A 20,733-nucleotide genomic window follows, 5' to 3' on the forward strand; every position below is an offset into this window, starting at 1 on the left:
AATTGTATGGAAACGAAATTCAAGTATGCAATTACCGGAGCCAGTCAGCTAGAGTAGTTACAAATATTGCTCTACTGAATTTTCCTTTATAATCTTGGATTAAAAGAAATGTAATAAAACAAGTGAAAACATAGTTACTGCTTCTAGCATTAATAGTTGAAAAAGTCATGGAAGATACTGAAATCTCCTTTCAGTCAAATAATATAGTATAGAATGAAGAGGTAACTCATAATTCTGATAACATGTTATTTAGTCCAGGGGATATATGTGACAGTCCAAACCCAGCTTCCTGGTCATTTTCTCTATCACTGTCACATATAAATAAGATCAATGAAAATATTGTCATACAGGAAAATTATGATGGACAGCAAAATGTAAGTAGCTTTTTAATTGACCTGATCTTTGTAGACTCAGGAATTACTTTTTTATAGACATCACATGGGCTTTAATTAAATCCCAACAAGAGGATGACCCAGGTTTACCGTACCATTATACAGGAAGCTACAGCTGAGATCAGCCACAATGAAGAGATTGGCCTGTTCCCACGTAACATAAAGAAACACACTGGGATGTTTGAGGTTGTTCTCTTCTTTACTCCTCAGATACCTTCAGTTGTCTCCTCCAACTCATATCTGAAGGCTGACTGCAACCTGCCCATGATCCACAAGGAAACCCCTCTTCTGTCAAGGATGAAGGATGCACTGGTGCCGCCACAGCATAGTGCCTTCTGGGCCATGAAGGGGAGGGATCAGTTGTCGAAATGTGATGATGTATTTTGCTGTCAAATAGGAAATCAGCATGCAGGTGCGATTCCCCAGGGAATGAAACAGAAAAATGCCATTATGAATAAGGCATGGCTCTCTAGAGAAAAAACAGGCGGCTCAACCTCAGCTACCACAGCAAAAAGCTGTTTGTCAGACGTGTTGTCAGCAAGTAATAAAGGTCAAAATCCTGTAGGGAGCAATCAGCTGCATGGGAAAGAATAAAACCTGCAGAAATAAAGCAAGGTAAAGCATCTTAGCTATGTGATTTTCCCATTGCTACAAAAGTATTAATAATTTTAAAAATCAAAGATATTTTACTAGTTAACATGGCCCAGCAACTAGTTTGAGGTGACTGAAAATTGACATGAAAAAGGGCTATAATACTTTTTATAATCCAAATTTCTTAGAACATTTGAGGTCACTGAAACCTATGAATTTTTCAGTAGCTGGGCTGCCTCCCCATTTTCTTTTTACCACATGTTTAAGATATGCTTTTCTTTTAACTGAGACTGTAAAACAAAGCATTAAATCACTTTTATGTATAACTCATTTCTTCAGTGTGCAGTGGCAAGTTCTGAAAGAACATCTGCCTTTTGTATTTCCTTTGGAACTTAAGGAAATGTGGTGTCACGGACTTCCTAGAAAGCTATTTTACCAAAACTGGGGGGTAGTTTTGCAGTTAGTGTTTATTTATTGTCCTGGGATATATATTTTTTATTATTATTATTTTCTTTGTATTTTTAATCAATAAAATGGTCCTACTGACATACAGCAGGATACTCAATGTATTACTGTAGGTTGTAAAATAACATCCTAAGTAACAAACTGCAGCCTAAATTGATTAGGTTTACTGGACATGTTCCTGGCCACTTTCTTTAAGTGACAACTTGGGCATCGTGGGTACAGTAACATCTGAGTTCAAGGCATGGGTGATTCAGACTGCACCCTGTGCTGCCAAACCCTTACACCTACAATAGGAAGAAGCGGATGCAGTGCCAGGCCACCTGCGCTAGCACAGCTGTGACAGTGCTTCCTCATAGCCTGTGCTTCCTCACAGCCTGGTCTGGGCTGCATGAACCTTTGATAGATCCATGTTATGGGAGGGATGAGGGAAGAGTGTGTCTGTGCAGGTGCATGTGTGCCCTAATGCTGGTTAACCCTGGGAAGTTTAACTCAGCATTGCTGTAAATTCCCCAAAACACTGATTTATATTGGGATCCCACCAGAGTTAATACTTTTGCAAAACATCCATTATTCACATCTCACAGCTGTCTTTATGTTTAATCACTTTTATTAGAAAAGGACATTTTTAACACACAGTAATATGTGGTGTTGTTCCTATGCTTTCCCTCTGTCTCCATTGATTACTCTGGTTGGTTCATAGTATGTTACTACTTTGATGTTGCTTTTTGGAAGCTGGAAACAAAACGACTGGTTTTGAAGAAATATTAATGCACACACTCACACTTTATTGCAGGAAATTCATTTGCTCAGTAAGGTGGCAGGGTAATTGCTTACAGCAGTAACTGAATTGGTCTTCATCCAATATATCTTTAGAAAATACACACCAGATGCCAAGGGAAATAGCCCCTGAAAGTGATGTTTTGGAACACTCTCTAAGCAGAGGAGACTCCAGTGAGGTTCCAAAATCTGGGCTTCTGCTTTCATGTGTCTTTCTCTTCTTCTTAATACATGGGCAGCACTTCTGAAGACAGATATACCTCATACCCAGTCATCAGCTGCCTTCTCAAATCATAAGATAATTTGATGTGCAAACCCACTTGTAAATATTTAACATGGTAAAACTTCAATATTGATAAAATGATGCTTTAAGAATTAGTACTTGTGAGAATGTTTTTTGAGCTTTATCTTGATGACAGTAAAATACAGAGCCTGGTAGTTCAGGCTTTGGGTCAGATCATAATGCATGAAGTGTGCTAATAGTGAGACTATTAATAATAATATCCTGCGATAAGATAATAAGTCTTTGTTATCCTAGTGCAGCTATCTCCTTTGTGATTGGGACCATAGTAACTTACCATGAAATTAAGCCTTTCTTGGTCCTTTCCCTTTTCAAAGAAAGTGTGGTTTACTTTAAACTATCAGGCTTCATTTTAAGCTAATTAGGTTATTTGGCCCCATTCTTCCTCCTGCTGGAATTAACAGTTTCCTGAACAAGGGCTGCAGATACACACAGGTGTAAGTGGGGGAACAAATACAGACGTATTACCTGCACTGAAGCACTGTAATGCAGAATGGACTCAAAGAATTAATTCCTCAAGCAAATGGATGTTGTGCTGGCATTTTGTAACTTTGCTTCAGAAGTCACAATTTCAGTTAAAACCCTGTAGCCTCTGTGTTTTTGATGTTTTAAGACATTCATTCTTACTACTACAAAGCATCTTTTAAGTATGTGCAGATACCACAGTTTTTTGGCCAGATGTTTCTGTTCCTTTTCATTTCTCCTAAGGAAAATTGTGAGGTTTTAGACACTAAAGTGGAGGAATGCTAATAGATTAACAGAAATCCATTTGGAGTAGGTCAGCTTTTTCAAGCCTCTGTCCTGCTCCATTTATTTCCACTACTGAACAAGCAAATGAAAAGTGATAGTCAGATTATGTCAAATAATTATGTGCTAATTGATGTACAAAAAGATTAGATGGTACACTGCACCATCAAACAAGGTCCTTCAAGTTCTTTAAATACAGTCATTTACAGAAACCAGCTAGGAGATGTACAGTGACAGGCCAGATGGTTCATATATTGGTGTCGTGACAACTGCGGTCCTTTGGGAGTCTGAGCTTGCTGAGTGACTCATACAGAATAATTAATACAGCCCCTTGTTCTGTAATGATTTGGGGGATTTTAAAATTGAGGGCGATCAGTAGCAATGTGCTTACAGAACACATCTGAAGAGTTGACTAGTGTTGAATCACCTGTGATCTGCTGTTTGTCATCCATGCACCTGCATGAGTCAAATGGCACTATCTGTACTTGAATGGGTGATCAGGCCACTTGGAAAAAAGCTGGATGTGACGGTGTGCTTCCTGCTGACAGATGCTCACTGTGCCTGCTTCCCATTCAGACCCTTTCACTTACAGAGAACTTGCTTGAAACAGCACAGAAAAATATTGGCTAGGACCAATAGCTCACATCAAATGAGTGTTTATTAACATATTTAGGCAATATTTGCCCAGTTCTTTTTTTCAACACTTGAACTCCCCAGTACCAAAGCAAAAATATCTCATTTTAACAGCAAAGCTGCCTTTTTTCTCTGCAGTTTTAACAGAATTGTTTCTTAGGTATAGCATGTAAATGAGGTAAGTAGAAGTAGTAAACTGCAAGGTGCATAGTGCTTTTTAAAGCACTATCTATCTTGTGAAAGATAGATAAACTTTAAAAGGAAACTCATGGTGTACTTGAGGCTACAAATGCACTGTAATATAATTTGGGGGAGGAACTGAAATCTGACAATCAAAACCTCAGTGTCTTTAAAGTAAATGATGCCAATGTCCACTCCAGTTTCTTCTAGAGATTAGACATTTGTAGAAAGCGCAGAGGGTTTGCTCTGGAAGCCTGTCGCTTCCCATCTATTGCTCATCATGTGCTACAAAAAGCTTTTACATGCAAAGGAGATTTGGGGATCAGATCTGATGCTCAGCCCATGGTAACTCATTTCCATTTTCAGGACTGATATTTGCATGAGTCAGAACAAAACCAAGTTCCCAGGGAATTACAGACCAGTCAGTCTCACCTCTGTGCCTGGCAAAATCTTGGAGCAGATTCTCCTGGAAGGCATGCAAAGGCACATGAAAATCAACAAGGTGCTTGGTGACAGCCAGCAGGGCTTCACTAAGGGGAAATCCTGCCTGACCAATTTGGTGGCCTTCTATGATGGGGCTACAGAACTGATGGACAGGGGTAGAGCAGTTGATGTCATCTACCTGGACTTGTGTAAAGCGTTCGACACTGTCCCACACGACATCCTGGTCTCTAAATTGGAGAGACATCAATTTGATGGATGGACCACTTGGTGGATAAAGAACTGGCTGGATGGGCTCACACAAAGAGTTGTGGTCAATGGCTCAATGTCCAGCTGGAGACCAGTAATGAGGGGTGTCCCTCAGGGATTGGTGTTGGGACAGGTCTTGTTCAACATCTCTGTTGGTGACATGGACAGTGGGATTGAGTGCGCCCTCAGCAAGTTTGGTTCAGTTGATACGCTGGAGGGAAGGAATGCCATCCAGAGGGACCTCGACACGCTTGTGAGGTGGGCTGATGCCAGCCTTATGAAGTTTAACCATGCCAAGTGCAAGGTCCTACACCTGGGACGGAGCAATCCCAGGCACAGCTACAGGTTGGGCAGAGAAGAGATTCAGAGCAGCCCTGTGGAGAAGGACTTGGGGGTGTTGGTTGATGAGAAAATGAACATGAGCCGGCTTCAGTGTGCGCTCGCAGCCCAGAAAGCCAACCGTATCCTGGGCTGCATCAAAAGGAGCGTGACCAGCAGGTTGAAGGAGGTGATCCTGCCCCTCTACTCTGCTCTTGTGAGACCTCACCTGGAGTATTGTGTGCAGTTCTGGTGTCCTCAACATAAAAAGGACATGGAACTGTTGGAACAAGTCCAGAGAAGGGCCATGAGGATGATCAGGGGACTGGAGCACCTCCTGTATGAAGACAGGCTGAGAAAGTTGGGGCTGTTCAGCCTGGAGAAGAGAAGGCTGCGTGGAGACCTCATAGCAGCCTTCCAGGATCTGAAGGGGGCCTATAGGGATGCTGGGGAGGGACTCTTCATTAGGGACTGTAGTGACAGGACAAGGGGTAATGGGTTAAAACTTAAACAGGGGAAGTTTAGATTGGATATAAGGAGGAAATTCTTTCCTGTTAGGGTGGTGAGGCACTGGAATGGGTTGCCCAGGGAGGTTGTGAATGCTCCATCCCTGGCAGTGTTCAAGACCAGGTTGGACGAGGCCTTGGGTGATATGATTTAGCATAAGGTGTCCCTGCCCATGGCAGGGGGGTTGGAACTGGATGATCTTAAGGTCCTTTCCAACCCCAGCTATTCTATGATTCTTTGATTCTATAATAATTTTTTCTGTAGTCTTTAGTAATTCCTGTTTGCATTTTTTGGGTTGCATTTCTGATTTGTGAAAACACTCTCTAATATCTTAGTAACAGCTTTTTAATTTAGCCCTAAAGCTGAAGGATATTAGAGCTCCTAATTAAAGCCAGATAATGCATGAAAGATTTCCACAATGTAGACCTTTCTCCTAAAGTCTGATTAAATCAAGAAACTCCCACATCTGTTAGCGTAACTGTATTCCCAGCAGGTCAGGTGGCTTTCAGGTAGAATTCAGGAAGAACTCACTTAAGTCCATCTTTTTTGCAGTACGTTTTTCTTGCAAATAAAGAGAAGAGGAAGGGCTAGTGCAGAAAATTGAATATTTCAGCAACCTTGGCCTATTACATTTAGCTAGGAATGTTGTCTTTTGCCAGTCTACATCTTTGATCTTAGCAGTCAGGATATTGGTGAACCATAGAATACTGAATTCATGTGCATATAGATATATATGACATATTTATGTACATATATATATTTGAATAATTGCATGGGGTTTGGCATAAATAAAGGCCCTATAAAATAATAGGGTGAAATAGCTTTCTGCAGATCTTTCCTTTTTTTTTTCTTTTTTTTCCTCACTCCATTGGGATTGGCTAGCAGAAGTAGGGATATGAGAAGAAACTGACTTTTTTATTTATTATTATTTATTATAAATTTTAAAGACTGAATTTAAACCCTAAGAGGAAACTAAGGTAGGACTACGCAGTGGAAGTTCTGCTTGTACCTTGACTCCACTGCGGGTTAAATCCAGGTATGTGTCAATCTGTCTTGCCTTTCCCAAATACACTAGTTTCCATGGGAAGGAAATTTACCTGTGTGCCCCACCTTGTCAGCCCTAGCGCAGATGGCAGTGGTACCAATCCAGTGAGGGACAGTTGCCCTATAGCAATTCAGCTCCCTGTTGTCTCTTTTGCTGTTGAAAGAGGGGAAGAAAAAAGGATGAGTGGTTGTATAATTTTTGTCTTGCTTTTATATGCAATAAACTATTAAACCTTTACTGGGTAAGAGTTAGGCACCACTAGGGGAAATGTCATGCCACAAAGGAAGCTGAACTGACTTGTACCCATGTTAAAGATCTCTCAAACTGTAGTCGCTGTTGTATTTCATGCAATATGTTTCATGCACTTAAGGCTAAATGAGACCTTATAACAGTGTTCCAGTATTTAAAGGCTGGCTACAAAGAAGATGGAGACTCCTTTTTAGAGGTAGTCACATGGAAAAGAGGCATATGGGTACAAGTTATTCCTGGGAGATTCTGTTTTGACACTAGAGGTGAATTGCTTCTAGTTTCAGTGAGAACAACCAGCCATAGAAATAATCTCTCCAGGGAAGTGGTGGATTCCACTTTTAAGATTCAGCTGGACAGGGTGCTGGGACATCTAGTTTAGGTCATGCTTACCTACAAAGGTTGGACCTGATGATCCTTGACGTCCATTCCAACCTGGTATTCTATGATTCTATGATAACCTATCTGCCTTTGTAAAGATCAACGTAGCGTGGGAAGTTCTTAAGAAAAAAAGTTATGATTTGTGAAGTAAGCAGCTCTTAAAAAGAATAGGGGGTGAGAGGAGAAGAAGGCAACAAAAGAGCTAGAGGATCTTATTACAGATGATGGGTCAGGTTCACCAGGGTGCCACAGCAGCTCAATTTCAGTCTGGTGATCCAGCTCAGCTGCAAGCTTGATTTCTCAGACACGGAAACTGTGTTTATATTCAAGCCATTAGTGAGCAAGGTCAAATATCTAAGGATGGAGAGAGAGTTCTTTTTCTTGGTGGGTTACTGGGAACATTTAATCAGCAGTTACTCAGAAATTAAGATGGTTTTGGTTCTGCCTGATCACTGCATTTTTGGTCATGGTGTGAGAACATGGCGCAGAGTAAAGGGGAAATTCAGTAAAGGATTCCTTGAAGTTTATTTGCATTGGACTTGTATTAATTGTATTAGGACAAGAGCGAGAAACATTGAAGTGCTGTGGCCTCTCACTATGGCGGTCTGGCAAAGCTTTCTGTAAGTGGGAAGCTCTTGGAGCGCATTGTTGATTTTTGTAATGTGTTTCCAAGGCTGAAAGTCAAATGCGATTCTTTCTCGTTCTTACTGAAAGCTGCAGTTAGAAAGGGAGGATGTGGCCATCCCCTGTTGCCCACCTTTGCCCCCACCATCTGCTGGGTGCTGCCTCTTTGCTTTTCCATCTGTGGGCAGGCGACTCCATCTCTCAGGGGCCACATCTTTATTTCCAGCTGGCTGCAGACTGTCCCTTCTGGTGAGTGAGCTTTAAAATCTAGGGGTGAGGCTGCCTAGCTGGAGGGCACCAGTAGTTTGTGGCTGTTTGTGAAGGGAGCTTTTCCTGGGGGGAAAAAAGGCTTTTCTTGTCTCACAGGAGCTGATTTGTAGCAGAAACGGCACATCACCACATAGCTGCTCTGGGGATAGTGAGCGGCTGAGGTTTGCTCATCTCTGACACCCTTACAATTTTACACGCCTTTTCTGTGCTGGATATGATCACCAAGATGAATTGGCTTCTGGATGAACAGTTAATTAGAGGTCTTCTGTGGACAGTGGATCTTTTGCAAACAGTGGTTTATGAATGAGTAGAAGTGTTGTCTGATGTACATACACTGGGCAGAAACAAATAAATATACTTTATATGGCTCCTATATGATCTGGATGCCTTCTATGCTGTCTGTATGCTATAGCTGGTGAACAGAAGTGTAAAAAAAGCTAAGATCCCTATAAAGAACTTTCATTAAGAGCACACTGAACATTTTCAACTCTAAATTAAGACATGGTCTCATGGAGGACAATTCCCAAGCCTGAGCTGGGAGGTAGAGGTCTTGGTCGTGTATTTTTTTATGATGACTGCAGAGGTTTCATTGCCTAATCAACCTCACCCCCTAATTTACCCCATTTTCTCCTGTCCACAAACAGAAATTGCCATCTGCTCCAACCTGTCGTTGTGGCTGCTCGCATGATAAATCTCTGAAACCATTTATTTCAAAATGAACCTGCAGGTGACCACAGAGGGAGCTCTGCAAGAAGTTCTGGGGGAATAATGGTGTGTGTCAAGTGGCTGGCCCTGGGTGAGTGTTGGAGAGGATATTGGAGGCAATATCCTCTTCAAGTTTTTGAAAGCTAAGAAATGAAGCTGCAGCTGGTGCAGGCAAGGTTGTTAGGCGGTCTGTACTGGGTTCAGAACAGAAAGTACCTCATGTGACGATGCTTAGGAAAGCCAGAAAAAAATAGCTGCTTGTTATATCTGACATCTGACATGGGGGGTGGAACTAGATGATCTTAAGGTCCCTTCCAACCCTAACTATTCTATGATTCTATGATCTGCATCTTTCCAAGAACAGCATATCCTGGTACTTTAGATTTCTCTGTGAGACTGGGACTTGCACTGACTTTTGCATGTGGACAGCATTTCCTGGACAACATTTCCTGGTTCATCTCAGGTGGCATGACATCTTTACTAGGCTACAGAATTAAGTTCTTTAGTGCTTACAGCTCAGCCAACACTGCAGACCTTCACAGCAGTCACTGTCAGATGTCTGCCTGGGAGCAGGGAGTTTGTAATCATGTGTTTAGGAACTAAGCTTAGTTCATGCTCTAGGAAGTGGGATTCCTGGGAACATGTGTAAGTCTAAGTTAGACTCCTGGGGTCCCTGACAGACATGAAGAGAAATCGGCGCTTGATGTACAGGACAAGATTCATGTCATTATGTAAGTCTAAAATAGGCAAGATGATCTGCACTTCAGAGGTGCCTTTTCAACTCACTGACTGTAGAGATGAATGGAGGGGGACTGCCTCAGATGTCAAGTCTACACTGCAGAAGAAAGGGAAGGCAATTCCCAACCAAAGCACTTTAGTAATAAATGTGACTATGGTCATATGGGACTCGATTGTGGTGATATGGTAGTGCCTAGCAGGAAAAAGACTTGAAATCTTCCTCTGTGTCCTAGGTGACTGCTCTGAACTCCGGACTAGCCTTCTCATAAGAGATAATGAACATTAACACTTGGGAACCTCTCTTTTGTGTTGTACTAGCTGTTTTTTAAACATTCTGCCTGAGGACTTTTCCTTTGTATTTACACCTTGGATTAATTATATAGTTTTGTCTTAATTTATAGTCACCAGCACTGGATTCACTGTAAGATGTTGTGCATCTAATGTTAGGTACTATTTTGCAAATATATTAAATAGGAAATTGAATGGGTATGTAGGTCTGAAGCCTTGTTGACCTGACAAATTCTCCTGAGCCCCCAGGGGATCAGAGACAATATTCATCAAACAAGCCATTGAGCATATACTGGGTATAGTGCTAATACTTGGGAACTTTTGCATAGAAATAAGCTGGATTCACTGTTTTTTATGTGTGAACTGTTCAGTTGTGTGTGTTTCTCCTTGAATAGTGTAAAATAGAACAATGCAGAAGAGAGGGCAAAAACATAAAATAGTATGTTCAAAGACATGGATTCGGCCTGGGCTGTGGAGAGTTTGCTTCAGTGTATTAGTACCTGCAGCACTGCCGTTCTCCTGGGAAATCATGTAAGCACATGTTTCCTTTAGAGGGATTCTGACCTCTTTTGTGATGTTCTTAATTTCTGTGTCCTAAGTAAGGTATATTAAAACAAGCCCTTGTTAGTATGCTTCCTTGGGAGCTTTACAGAGAAGTTTCTGCTGCTCTGAAATTAAAAGGAATAGCTCAAATTCCCGCAAGTCTCCAAAAGATGACAGGTCTGCTAAGAATAAGTACTGCTCTTTGCACTAATAAACTGGATGCTGGGGAGAGAGTAATGTGATTGTCAAGACACATCTTTCGGATTAATAAACCATTCTGAGAAGAAGGCTCAGTTTAATGGTAGTTCTTGGGGGGGGGGGGGGAATCTAAATTCTGACTTGAAAATAAACACTCATTGAATTAAACCTTTTATAGACAAATGGGATATGACCAAGACAATTGCCTTAGCAGTATTATTAGGAATAATAACTTTTGTTGTGGATAAATCTGACCCTTTTTGAATGTAAAAATATTAATGTTTTGTTTCCTACCCTGGCTTTTCCCTCATAAGAGGTTGTCTTGTCTGTAAGATGTATTTGAAATGTCATGATATATGTCCTGCTGTGAATTACTTGTTTGGAGCTCTCCGATGAACAGAGGTCATAGCAATATGTTGTGTTGTGCATCTCAGCTGGGTACTCTGGAAGCTTAATACTGGGGGCTCCTTCCAACTCCAGAACAATTGTTTTGGGACTAATTGCCAAGTACAGTGCTGTACAAAACATCTGAATGTGCTTGCTGGGCTCCTCCTTGATTGTCAGTGGAAGGAATTGCATTTCCATGTGTGCATTTTACATTGGGACCCCTTTTGCATAGGGGTCTCCCCTCCCTTCTGTCCCTTGGCAGAGAGTTTATACAGCTCCCTCAGTTAGTGGACCCACTGTGTTTTCCCTTGCCAGTGAAGTGATTACATCACCAGACGTCCCAAAGCTGACACCTATCCATTGACACTCAAAGAGAATAAAACATCGGTCACACAGCTTTCAGGCCCTGGGAACTGCAGCACTGCCTTCTGTACGTAAAGCCCTGGGATCCTTGGTGTGTTTGGGGTTGCTGCAGCTGAACTCAGTGTTATCTGTTACTGACCACACCATTAAAAAAATCAATTCTGTATTTATTTCCTAATTTATAAACCCACCTGATAGACCTATGACACAAGTTGAACTCATGCTCAATGATTAATAAGAAATAAAAGGTAGTATTACATGGCCCAGTTAGATTAGATGTTCTTGATCTAATCCTGTCACTCGGTCACAGCTGTTAACAGTTTTATGCCCTCAGAAATTACTGTACCTGTGCTGCTGTAGATTTACAGATTAAAAGAAAATCATAGTATAACAAAATACATAGCCAGATCTTATATAACTCAATAGGATATGCGATAAATATAATCAGAAATTTATAAGAGGAAATGTTTAAACATGATTTTTGCCACCTAAAACCTTATGGAGTTACAACCTTTCAAAGTTGTAAGAAGGAATTTTAGGTATCCATATTTCATTACCTTTCCATTTTAGATGGAAAGACTAAAAAACCCCCTCCTCTTCTGTCTTTGAAAACATTTAACAGTTTGATTATACATGCCATATGTAATCATACAGGGCCAAAGATGAGGATTCGTTGGTGTTTCTAAATTTTGGGTTTATTCAATGCAAATTTCCAATTGAAATATTTACCCATGGGAGAGTACAAATAAATGTAGCTGAAGAACCTCAAGGTGGTTTCACTGGGACTTGGTAACATTCACCTTCGTAAAACCTGGCAAGCAATAGAACTGTTGAAAAGGCTTTTCATCACCCTGGGCATAAGGAAGTGGCTGCAGAGTTGATTGCTGCGCCACAAGGACAGTGTAACCCTCAGTCACATGTTGGGCTTAAGGGGAATTAACAGTTTCCAGAGATCTTAAATGAATGTTCCCATTAGGAAGGACACTTTTCTTCTCCCTCTTTTTGCATGACAAGATCAACATCTCCTCAGGGAAACCATGAATGCAGAATATTTTCTATGAGAGTGCAATAAGTAATACGCTCTTGACTGGGCGTGGGCTATAAGAAGAAGAGTTTTCCAGTATAATGAGTGATAAGTAGAACAAAGATCATTTGGGAATAAAATGTAGCTGTTTGATCCATTTGATAATTTCCATCTGGACGGCATTTGCTTCCCTCAGTAAATGGAACAAGAGCTGCCTATTTCTGGGCAATCTGTTCAATTTCTTTCACAGAAAAGGACAGTTTAGCTTTTTTTTTCCATATGGGCATACATTATTACATCTAACAAACATGTTGTTCATCTTTCATTTATTCAGACCCTCTAAGAAGTCTTAATTCCTGATTGTGTTGGGATGAGAATTGAATATCCTCTTTATTCACACACAGAGAAATCAATAAGAGAGGGAAAAAAACCCTATTATTCTGTATAGAAAGGTGTTAGTTAATTTACTAAAACAAAAGAAACTTTGCTTGAGAGAGCAGAAAGTGAGATAGCTGTAATAATACCAAAATAATCATTGTTCCTCTGGGCCTGACAATGCTGGAGGAATACAGCTCTGTCACTGTGACTCCCTGCAATTGTGGGATCCAAGTCATGCAATCTCTGTCACAAATTAAGCAAGTTCTCTCTCAGGATCCTCCCTCTAGAACAGTGAAGTATTTTAAACATTAGAAGAATTATTATAATCATAATGTCATCTTGGCTAACCAAACTATTTTCTTAGTATAATGAGGTAACACTGGTTAATGCTGCATTTTTTCCATTGCCCTGGGACTGCTGGATCTTGTGCATTTTTAGCAGGTTTTTCCTATTTATTCTTTCTTTGGGTTGTTTGGGATTTTTTTTGCCTGAGGCAGCCTGGGCTATTTGATTAGCTTTCGAGGAGACTTGTGTATCAGAGGGAATAGGTTGGAGATGCTCCTCTCTGGCATCCTTGGTGGGCAGCAAGGTCTGCACCCTGTTCCCCTCACTGAGCACAGTTATTCCACCATGAATTCCTGTTGCCCAGAGTTTCATGAGGTGCCATGACGATAAGCATGTTGGCACTAGTGCTTTTTCCTTGGAATATTTTTATTTGAAAAGCAATTCTGTCATCTGCATCATTATGGTCTTTTGGTTTTGGGTTTTTTTTTTGAAGTGTTAGCATCCAAAATGTTTGAAAAAGTACTGAAATCCCTTCCTAATATCTCGGTGCATAAAGGAGGAAGGAGCAGCAGGAACTGCTGGTTTGCTAGTTGTAGTTTAAGAGGTCAACCCTATTTTCTTTATGAAACATAAGCTTGGAATTTTCTTTCCTTTGGCAAACCCATGTTATATAGTCCTGCAGAAATGGAGTATTGTGTGATTGCACAGAGCCAAGGAAAGGGGCAAAAACTAAGGACATGACTCAGTGCTTGGTGTTTTCGGACAACACCGATTTCATTCTCTTTATACTAGTAGTCCTTTATTCTCTCTGCCTTGTTTTGGTGTGACTTGCTGGGCTCTTTCAGCAGTGAGTTTGACTTTTGCTTTAACACACCCAGCATCTCCAGGGCATGCTGTTGTTAAGGGAAGCTCGACTGGAAGTTCATTCACAGAACGATTCAGAGTTATAACAGCATTTTCTTACTGCCACTGATAATCATTTGCTCTATCAGCAAACATCAGATTTACGAGAGCATGGGTGGCTTCCAAATGTGATGATTCATCACCAGAGCTGTGATTTTAGCAGCAATTGCTCCTTAGCATTTTGCACCTGGAATTGTTATTAATTCTCATATTTATCAAACAGCTATAAATTGAGACATTCAGTTTTCGGAAATACTTGAGTGATCTAAAGAAGTCTGTGAATGATGATTACACTCCAATTTCAGTGGAAGCTTACACTGATCTGATTAAAGTTCAGTTAGAGCCTGGTTCTCAGGGGATTTCAATGCCTTGGCATCACATATTTCATCCGTGAGTTATAAATTTGGGATTTCAATGCTTAATATTTTTCTATTGTTCCTGCTGCTTGTTGGTAACGTTCAGACTGGACACAAGTAACTTGAAAGAGAGCAAGCTCTGACTGCTCACATGGTTGTTTTAGAATGTGTCCATGTCATAACATGCTTGGGAAGTGCAATCCACACAACAAGCACAATTCTGAACTTGAAGAAAATACTTTATATTTCTTGTTCTGCCTTTAACAATCTGTACCAGTGAATAGAGCCACGTAACAGCAGCTGGTAGGAAGGAGCTTGACTCTTTCACAGCCTGCATTTGATGTGCCTCTCATGTGGGAAGGGGGGTCCCAACAGACCTTCCCTGACAGCTCCCCAGACCTGAGTTTTCCCAGTGCAGTGAAAGCAGATCTTCTCTCTGCTGTGAAGTGTTGAGAATTCTTGTGTCTGGAAATAAGGGATTTAGCTTTAATTCCAGGCTGGCTTGGCTGCTCATCTCCTTCAGACTGCTCCTAAGTTCTCACAGAGACAGGAGGTGATGAAAAAGATTGTTGGTCAAGTTTCTGGTGACATAGGATGTGATTATTCCTGAAGTCCACAACTCACAGTGAAATTACTAAGGAGAACAGTCAAACGTGTGTCAGGCAGGACAAAGATTAGAATATGAATCCCTGTTTCTCAATTCTGATGATTATGGTTTATAAATCTGTATACATTCTTAATTCTTTAGCACATATTTAGTACTTCAATAAAACATAGTTAAAGCCAGAAACATTATTATTTGTGTTGAGGATACAAGCCACTTCCTGCAGTGATGAAGGGCTTTTTATGCTGCTAAAAGACCCATATCAGAAACAAATAATGTAAGTACTGTAATTGCTAGTCTTTCTACACATTTGTTTTTCCTCACAGTATTTTCAGTTTGTTGAAGAAACAAAGCACCAGAAATATTCTGGATTGACTTATGTCTATGTTGCTCATATAGTAATTATAAAAGGAGAAAACCCATTTTTTATTAGATTTCTTATGGGTGCATTTTAAGAAGCATATGTTATATGATGCATTATACTATTTAAAATAGGGAAAAGGGAAGATTTGTGGAGTCTCCTTCTGTTCCCCAGTTTCAAGAACTCATGCCTGATCCAGTTAACACACGCATTTTTAATGTGAAATTCAGTCTTGCTGTGCTGGAGGCCTTTGTCCCTCCAGAGCACGCAGCCAGGGTTAGAAATCGTCAGGTGGGGAAGCATGTGTGCCCGGCCGCACGGAGCCCAGGTGTTGAGGACTTCTTGGGGAGGGGAGAGGGAATAGGCCAAAATGAAGAAGCGGATGTTGTCTAGGCAGGAAATCCTATTCATTTTATTTACTCACCTGGTTGTTGAAGAAACCCTGTGACAACGTATGTTTTTAGCTGACAGTCTTTCCATAAGATTAGCTGTGACACGATACCTCGTTTCCCAGGGAGAGAACTGATATTTGTTACTGCTGTGTCACTTCAGTCGCCTTTTGCCTTCCTCTGAAAGTAGTTTTAAATGAGGCAGAAGTAGTATCTGGTTAGCTAACACAAATTAAACAGCCAGCTAAGATTTCCTTTCTTTGCCGGAGCCCTTAGAGCTTTCTTTGTGTTCTTTAAGATCTTATCCAGACATATCATGGCTTTTTCAACCCTGGTGTTGCATGACAGTTGGATCTGGCTAATATCTATGCCCTTAATGACTTATTAAAGTGGGCAGCATCATTTAGAATTTATTTTATGCCTTGAAGCCTTCTTCAGTCCTTTAAATTATGAGACGACAGTGGCTACTGCTGGCAAAAGAGGTTTTGCTGCGATAGTCATGGCAACTCAGGGGTTGTGCAAGCTGTGTGGTAACCCTACACGTGCTAACACTGTGGTGCGGGTGTCCTTTGAACAATGAAGTTTCAAATTCAAATTAAGAATTCAAATTATTGATGCAGTTATGTTAGGCATCATTTCCTAAAAATTAGCTTTATTCTTACTTGAAAGGTTACATCCTCATGTATTATTTAGGCACACACTAGAACACAAAACTGGTGAAGGCAAATAGCCAAATAGTTGTTTCTCATGCTTAGAGAATGGTACCTTGCTTGTGGATAGAAGGATAGAAAAGAAATAGCCAGAAAAAAAATGAGGCAGCACCTGAGAGCAGGTACCTTGAGGAACTTAATTACATGTTAACAACCAATTTGTTATGAACCTGTTACCAGTTGGTACACCCTGGCTCCTGATTTCCCACTCCACTTAGATGTACTTTTAAGCCAAAATCAGCCTCACTATAGAGTATAAGATTTGCACAAGAATCTAGGTAGCAAACAACAGCTTTGCTTACTGTCAGCTTTTGGACTCAAATTTCCAAAGCCATTTCAGTCCATATATAGAGTAAACATTTTTGAAAATTCCTAAAATTTCTTGTCCAAAATTGCAGGATTTAGTGTAAATGGCTATTTATTGTTTTCTCTTTCTTTTAAGCAAAAGTACTCACTGGGCCAGTTCCAGGGCACAGGCAAAACTTTTGGAGGTATGACTAGTACTGTAAGCTGTGTTCCTTAGCAGAACTTGTAAGATAAATCAAGCAATGGTAGGTAGAGGGAGGGTGGACAAAGTTAAGCAATAAATACCATTTCTTTTCTATTCCTGATAAATGCTTCCATTTGACATATTTGACATTTATGATGTCCTGTCTTCTCTGTACAACTCCAAAATTGTACCTCTGGACATGTCTGGAAATATCTTTAAGACACATTTCTACCCCAAATGTCCCAGTGCTCAATCTGCTGTTGAATATTAAGAAAGACAGTCAGCCTTTTCTGGTTGAAGTGTTATTTTTCTCAGATTCCTGCCTTGAGAATTTAGCTGATATTTTTTTCAGATATTGTCTTTTTTTCATACTATCCTATGACATCAGCTTCTTTTCATTCAGTTTTTTCCATTAAAGTCCCCTTTCATTAAAGTAATTTTACTACCTCATGTGATCCAATATTTTAATGAGAATTTATTAGATGCATAGCTAATACAGAAGATAGTGACTGGCATGAATAACTGTTCATGTTTTGCTGATCTCTAAAATATTAGATTAATAGTATTAATTCACAGTATTGATAAGTGTTGGTACTAGAAAACTATGTCCCTGTTGAACCAAAGCATTTAAAGCATGTACTGAAATTGAATGGTAACTTGGATGCTATATTGACCAGGGGGTTAACAGTTGACTTAAACAATGGGAACTGAGATGAAACATTGTGCTGAACTGGGGGCAGTGTTAAATTGACTTGCCTCACTAAAAAAGATAAAAGCTCCAGTGCCTACATTTATGCTATGTCATTGATTTGAAAAGCTAATGAAAATAGTATTCTTGTTGTATGTTTTTTGTTTTCTCTCTAGGGAGAAGTTTGCCAGGTGGTTTGGTCTACATTATTAATCAGTGGGGAGAGGCAGTCTGATGGCTTGTTCAGAGAGATGATGGTGAATCAGGATGTTGCAATATGACTTCAATTGCAGACTACAAGGTAGGTTCGTTACAAATGAACATTTAATATTTTATCTCAAACGACATTAAATAAGTTATATTTAATTTCAATGCTGGCTTTTTAACTGGTTTCACTTAGATAATGAATGTTAATTTTTAGGAGTGTTAATTTTCAAATACAGCACATTGATCTTGAAACACTCAATAAAATCTATACCACCATTTCTGATGACAAAACACGGATCTGACATTTTTGCACAGTGGTCACTGACAAATAATCTATTCTATTGCCTTACAAAACAAAACCGAACCAAACCTCAAACATAAGCAAACTAAGTAGAAATATATGTAATCAGGATAGTTTTAAAATTAACTGTTTAAAATTGGTCTTATTATAATTATTATATTTTTATCTGAAATACTAAGTGTAATTATATTTCTTTTTCAGACTAGAAGGCTAGATTTCTTTCTCTTTGTTGGTTCTGGTCCATCTCTTGGACATAGACAGGACTTGGGTTGCTGAGTCATCCAATTTATATCAACTATTTACCTGCCTTTCATGAGCTATGTAATGCTTGCTTTGATCACATTCAAGATCCCTATGCTCTTAAACCTAGTTTCCTTTTCACCATGCCTTTAAAATACAACAGCTTTATCTTTTAGTGAGGTACAGAGAGATTAAGTCCAAGTTCATGCATAGTCTATAGGAAACCAGGGTATCAAAGTCTGGTCTAAATTCAAAGGCAATGCACAAAGCACTGGATCTTCTTATGTCAGGAAGGAGGAGTTGACAAATTAATTTTCGCCCAATACAATTAAATGTATTAAAAGCTGATGAGTAATTTTGACGGGAAATTGTATTAAATAGTCTGGAGAAAAGGAGACTCAGGGGAGATATCATTCTCTATGACTACCTGAAAGGAGGATATAGTGAGGTGGGGGTTGGTCTCTTCTCCCAAGTAACAAGCGATAGGATGAGAGGAAATATCTTCAAGTTGAGCCAGGGGAGGTTTAGGTTGGATATTAGGAAGAATGTCTTCACTGAAAAGGTTGCCAAACACTGGAAAAGGCTGCCCAGGGAAGTGGTGGAGTCACCACCCCTGGAGCTATTTACAAAACACATAGATGTGGTGCTTAGGGACATGGTTTAGCAGAGGAATTTGCAGTGCTGGGTAATGGTTAGACTCTATGATCTTAAAACTCTTTTCCAACCTGAACAATTCCGGGATTCTACATAGATTTAATGCTTGTTAAAGGTGCCACACTGATTACCTAGATGTGGGAATCCTGTATTTATCAACAGATACAATAATTTACAGTGATACAGCTATTGAAAACTTTTGTAGGCCTGAAAGATATACTTTTCTACAAAAATAGGAGTTCATAGTCTGTACTTCGATCCTTTCGTTGCCTGAATGTTTGCATTACTGTTAATGGAAGATGCACGCTGATGGATTCATTCTTTCCTACCTCCTGCTCCATCTTCCTCTATCACAAATCAGAGTTTCCTCACTTTCACAGTAAGTTCGATGCTTCCTCTGTCTCCCCCATTATGCCCCTTCCTCATTTGACTCTCTCCAGAGACCCTACAATACTGTTAACCATTTCTCATTACTCTGAACAACTGGCTGGGCAGGAGACTTGCTGCAGTTCACGTGTGTTCACTTGCTGCAGTTCACTTGCCCCTTTTTTCTTATGAGAACTGAAATCAACTTCCAATTAACAGTTGAATATGCATTCTGTTATCAATACATAAATTTAGTACATTATTTATACTACTTCGGTATAGATGCAATATTGGAGGTACATAGGGTATTCTGCCACTATTATCTGTAGTTTGAAACTATGTACTCTTTGCAGTTCTTCCACATCTTCCTATGCATACTTAATTTTAAATATGTCTTTGCTGCCCTTTCCAGTTCTTTGAACACAGTCCTGATAACATCCTAGTCATTCTGTCATTTGGATTTATGAATGTATTATCTGAAATTACTTAAGAACTTTCAAAGGGATGTCATTTCCATCTTCTTATCAAGGTCTCCATCCTGCCTTATTAAAGAGAATGGTAGTCCCATTTTCTTTACTAACAACAATTTCCATAATACAATAACTTCTGTAACTTGTGGTTTAAGAAGATCTCTGTATATACGCGCACATTTTGGAACAGCTCTCTGGGCTGTTTAAATTGCTTGTTTTTCATTATATTAAGACAGTAGTTGAAGAATTGTTATTGCTAGTGGTTGCCATATGCTTGTGTCTTTTTTTTTCAGTCAGTGTTTATACTGTAGTACTCAGAATTTTTTTGCAAGCAGAAGTTGTAGTTTCATGGCTGAAGCCCTTGCTCTGCATTACACTAAGAGCTGATTCTTTGAGCAGTCCCATTGAAATCCATTGCTTCCTGAAGATTGAGTTACACCTTGCCTTGAAAAGCTGAAATTGAGTCCAAATGGCCCAAATTGAACTGAATGGACTGAAGTTGTAGACACTGACTTAAAAGAGAATTTGGATATATCTGAACAGCCCCGGGGAGAGGGGAGCTGGCAGGAGCAGGTGCCACTTTATTTATGCAAGAAACACTGGGTGAAGTCAGAAGCATTGCTATGGCTTTCTTTAACACAGGCGCAGGCAGATCAAGCTGGTAGCTTGCTATGAAGCCTGGAAATACACCTTTTGCTTGGAAACAGCATCACATTTGCCTGCATGCTAAAGATGTTTAATTATTTAAAGATGCTTAAGTAAGTCAGCTACCTAAATATGCATGTAGGGAGGAAGGGAAGAAGAGTAATGACTATAGGATTTGGCCTAATACAGTTAGCTTGGGCTTTAAATGTTTACATATGTATTACTGTCTCTGGTTGCTTTTCTGCAGTCATTGATGGGTGTGAATCTGAAGAT

At 39.9% G+C, this 20,733-nt stretch overlaps 1 protein-coding gene across 5 annotated transcripts in view; it reads left to right on the forward strand.

Moving 5' to 3' along the window:
* The window catches only part of CUNH4orf50 (chromosome unknown C4orf50 homolog), a 35,338-nt gene extending 33,889 nt beyond the window's left edge, over positions 1 to 1,449 (forward strand). For all 5 annotated transcript variants that reach the window (XM_061468803.1, XM_061468814.1, XM_061468835.1 and 2 more), the window contains one exon: positions 603 to 1,449. In XM_061468803.1, the coding sequence (XP_061324787.1) occupies positions 603 to 986 (384 nt within the window). In that variant the 3' untranslated portion in view covers positions 987 to 1,449. The remainder of the gene's footprint in view (positions 1 to 602) is intronic.
* Positions 1,450 to 20,733: the final 19,284 nt, after the last annotated feature.

The sequence above is a fragment of the Pezoporus flaviventris genome, unplaced genomic scaffold, assembly GCF_033815535.1.
Source record: "Pezoporus flaviventris isolate CSIRO_AGI_PZ_B2104156 unplaced genomic scaffold, CSIRO_AGI_Pfla_v1 ptg000002l, whole genome shotgun sequence".
Taxonomy (NCBI): Eukaryota; Metazoa; Chordata; class Aves; order Psittaciformes; family Psittacidae; genus Pezoporus; species Pezoporus flaviventris.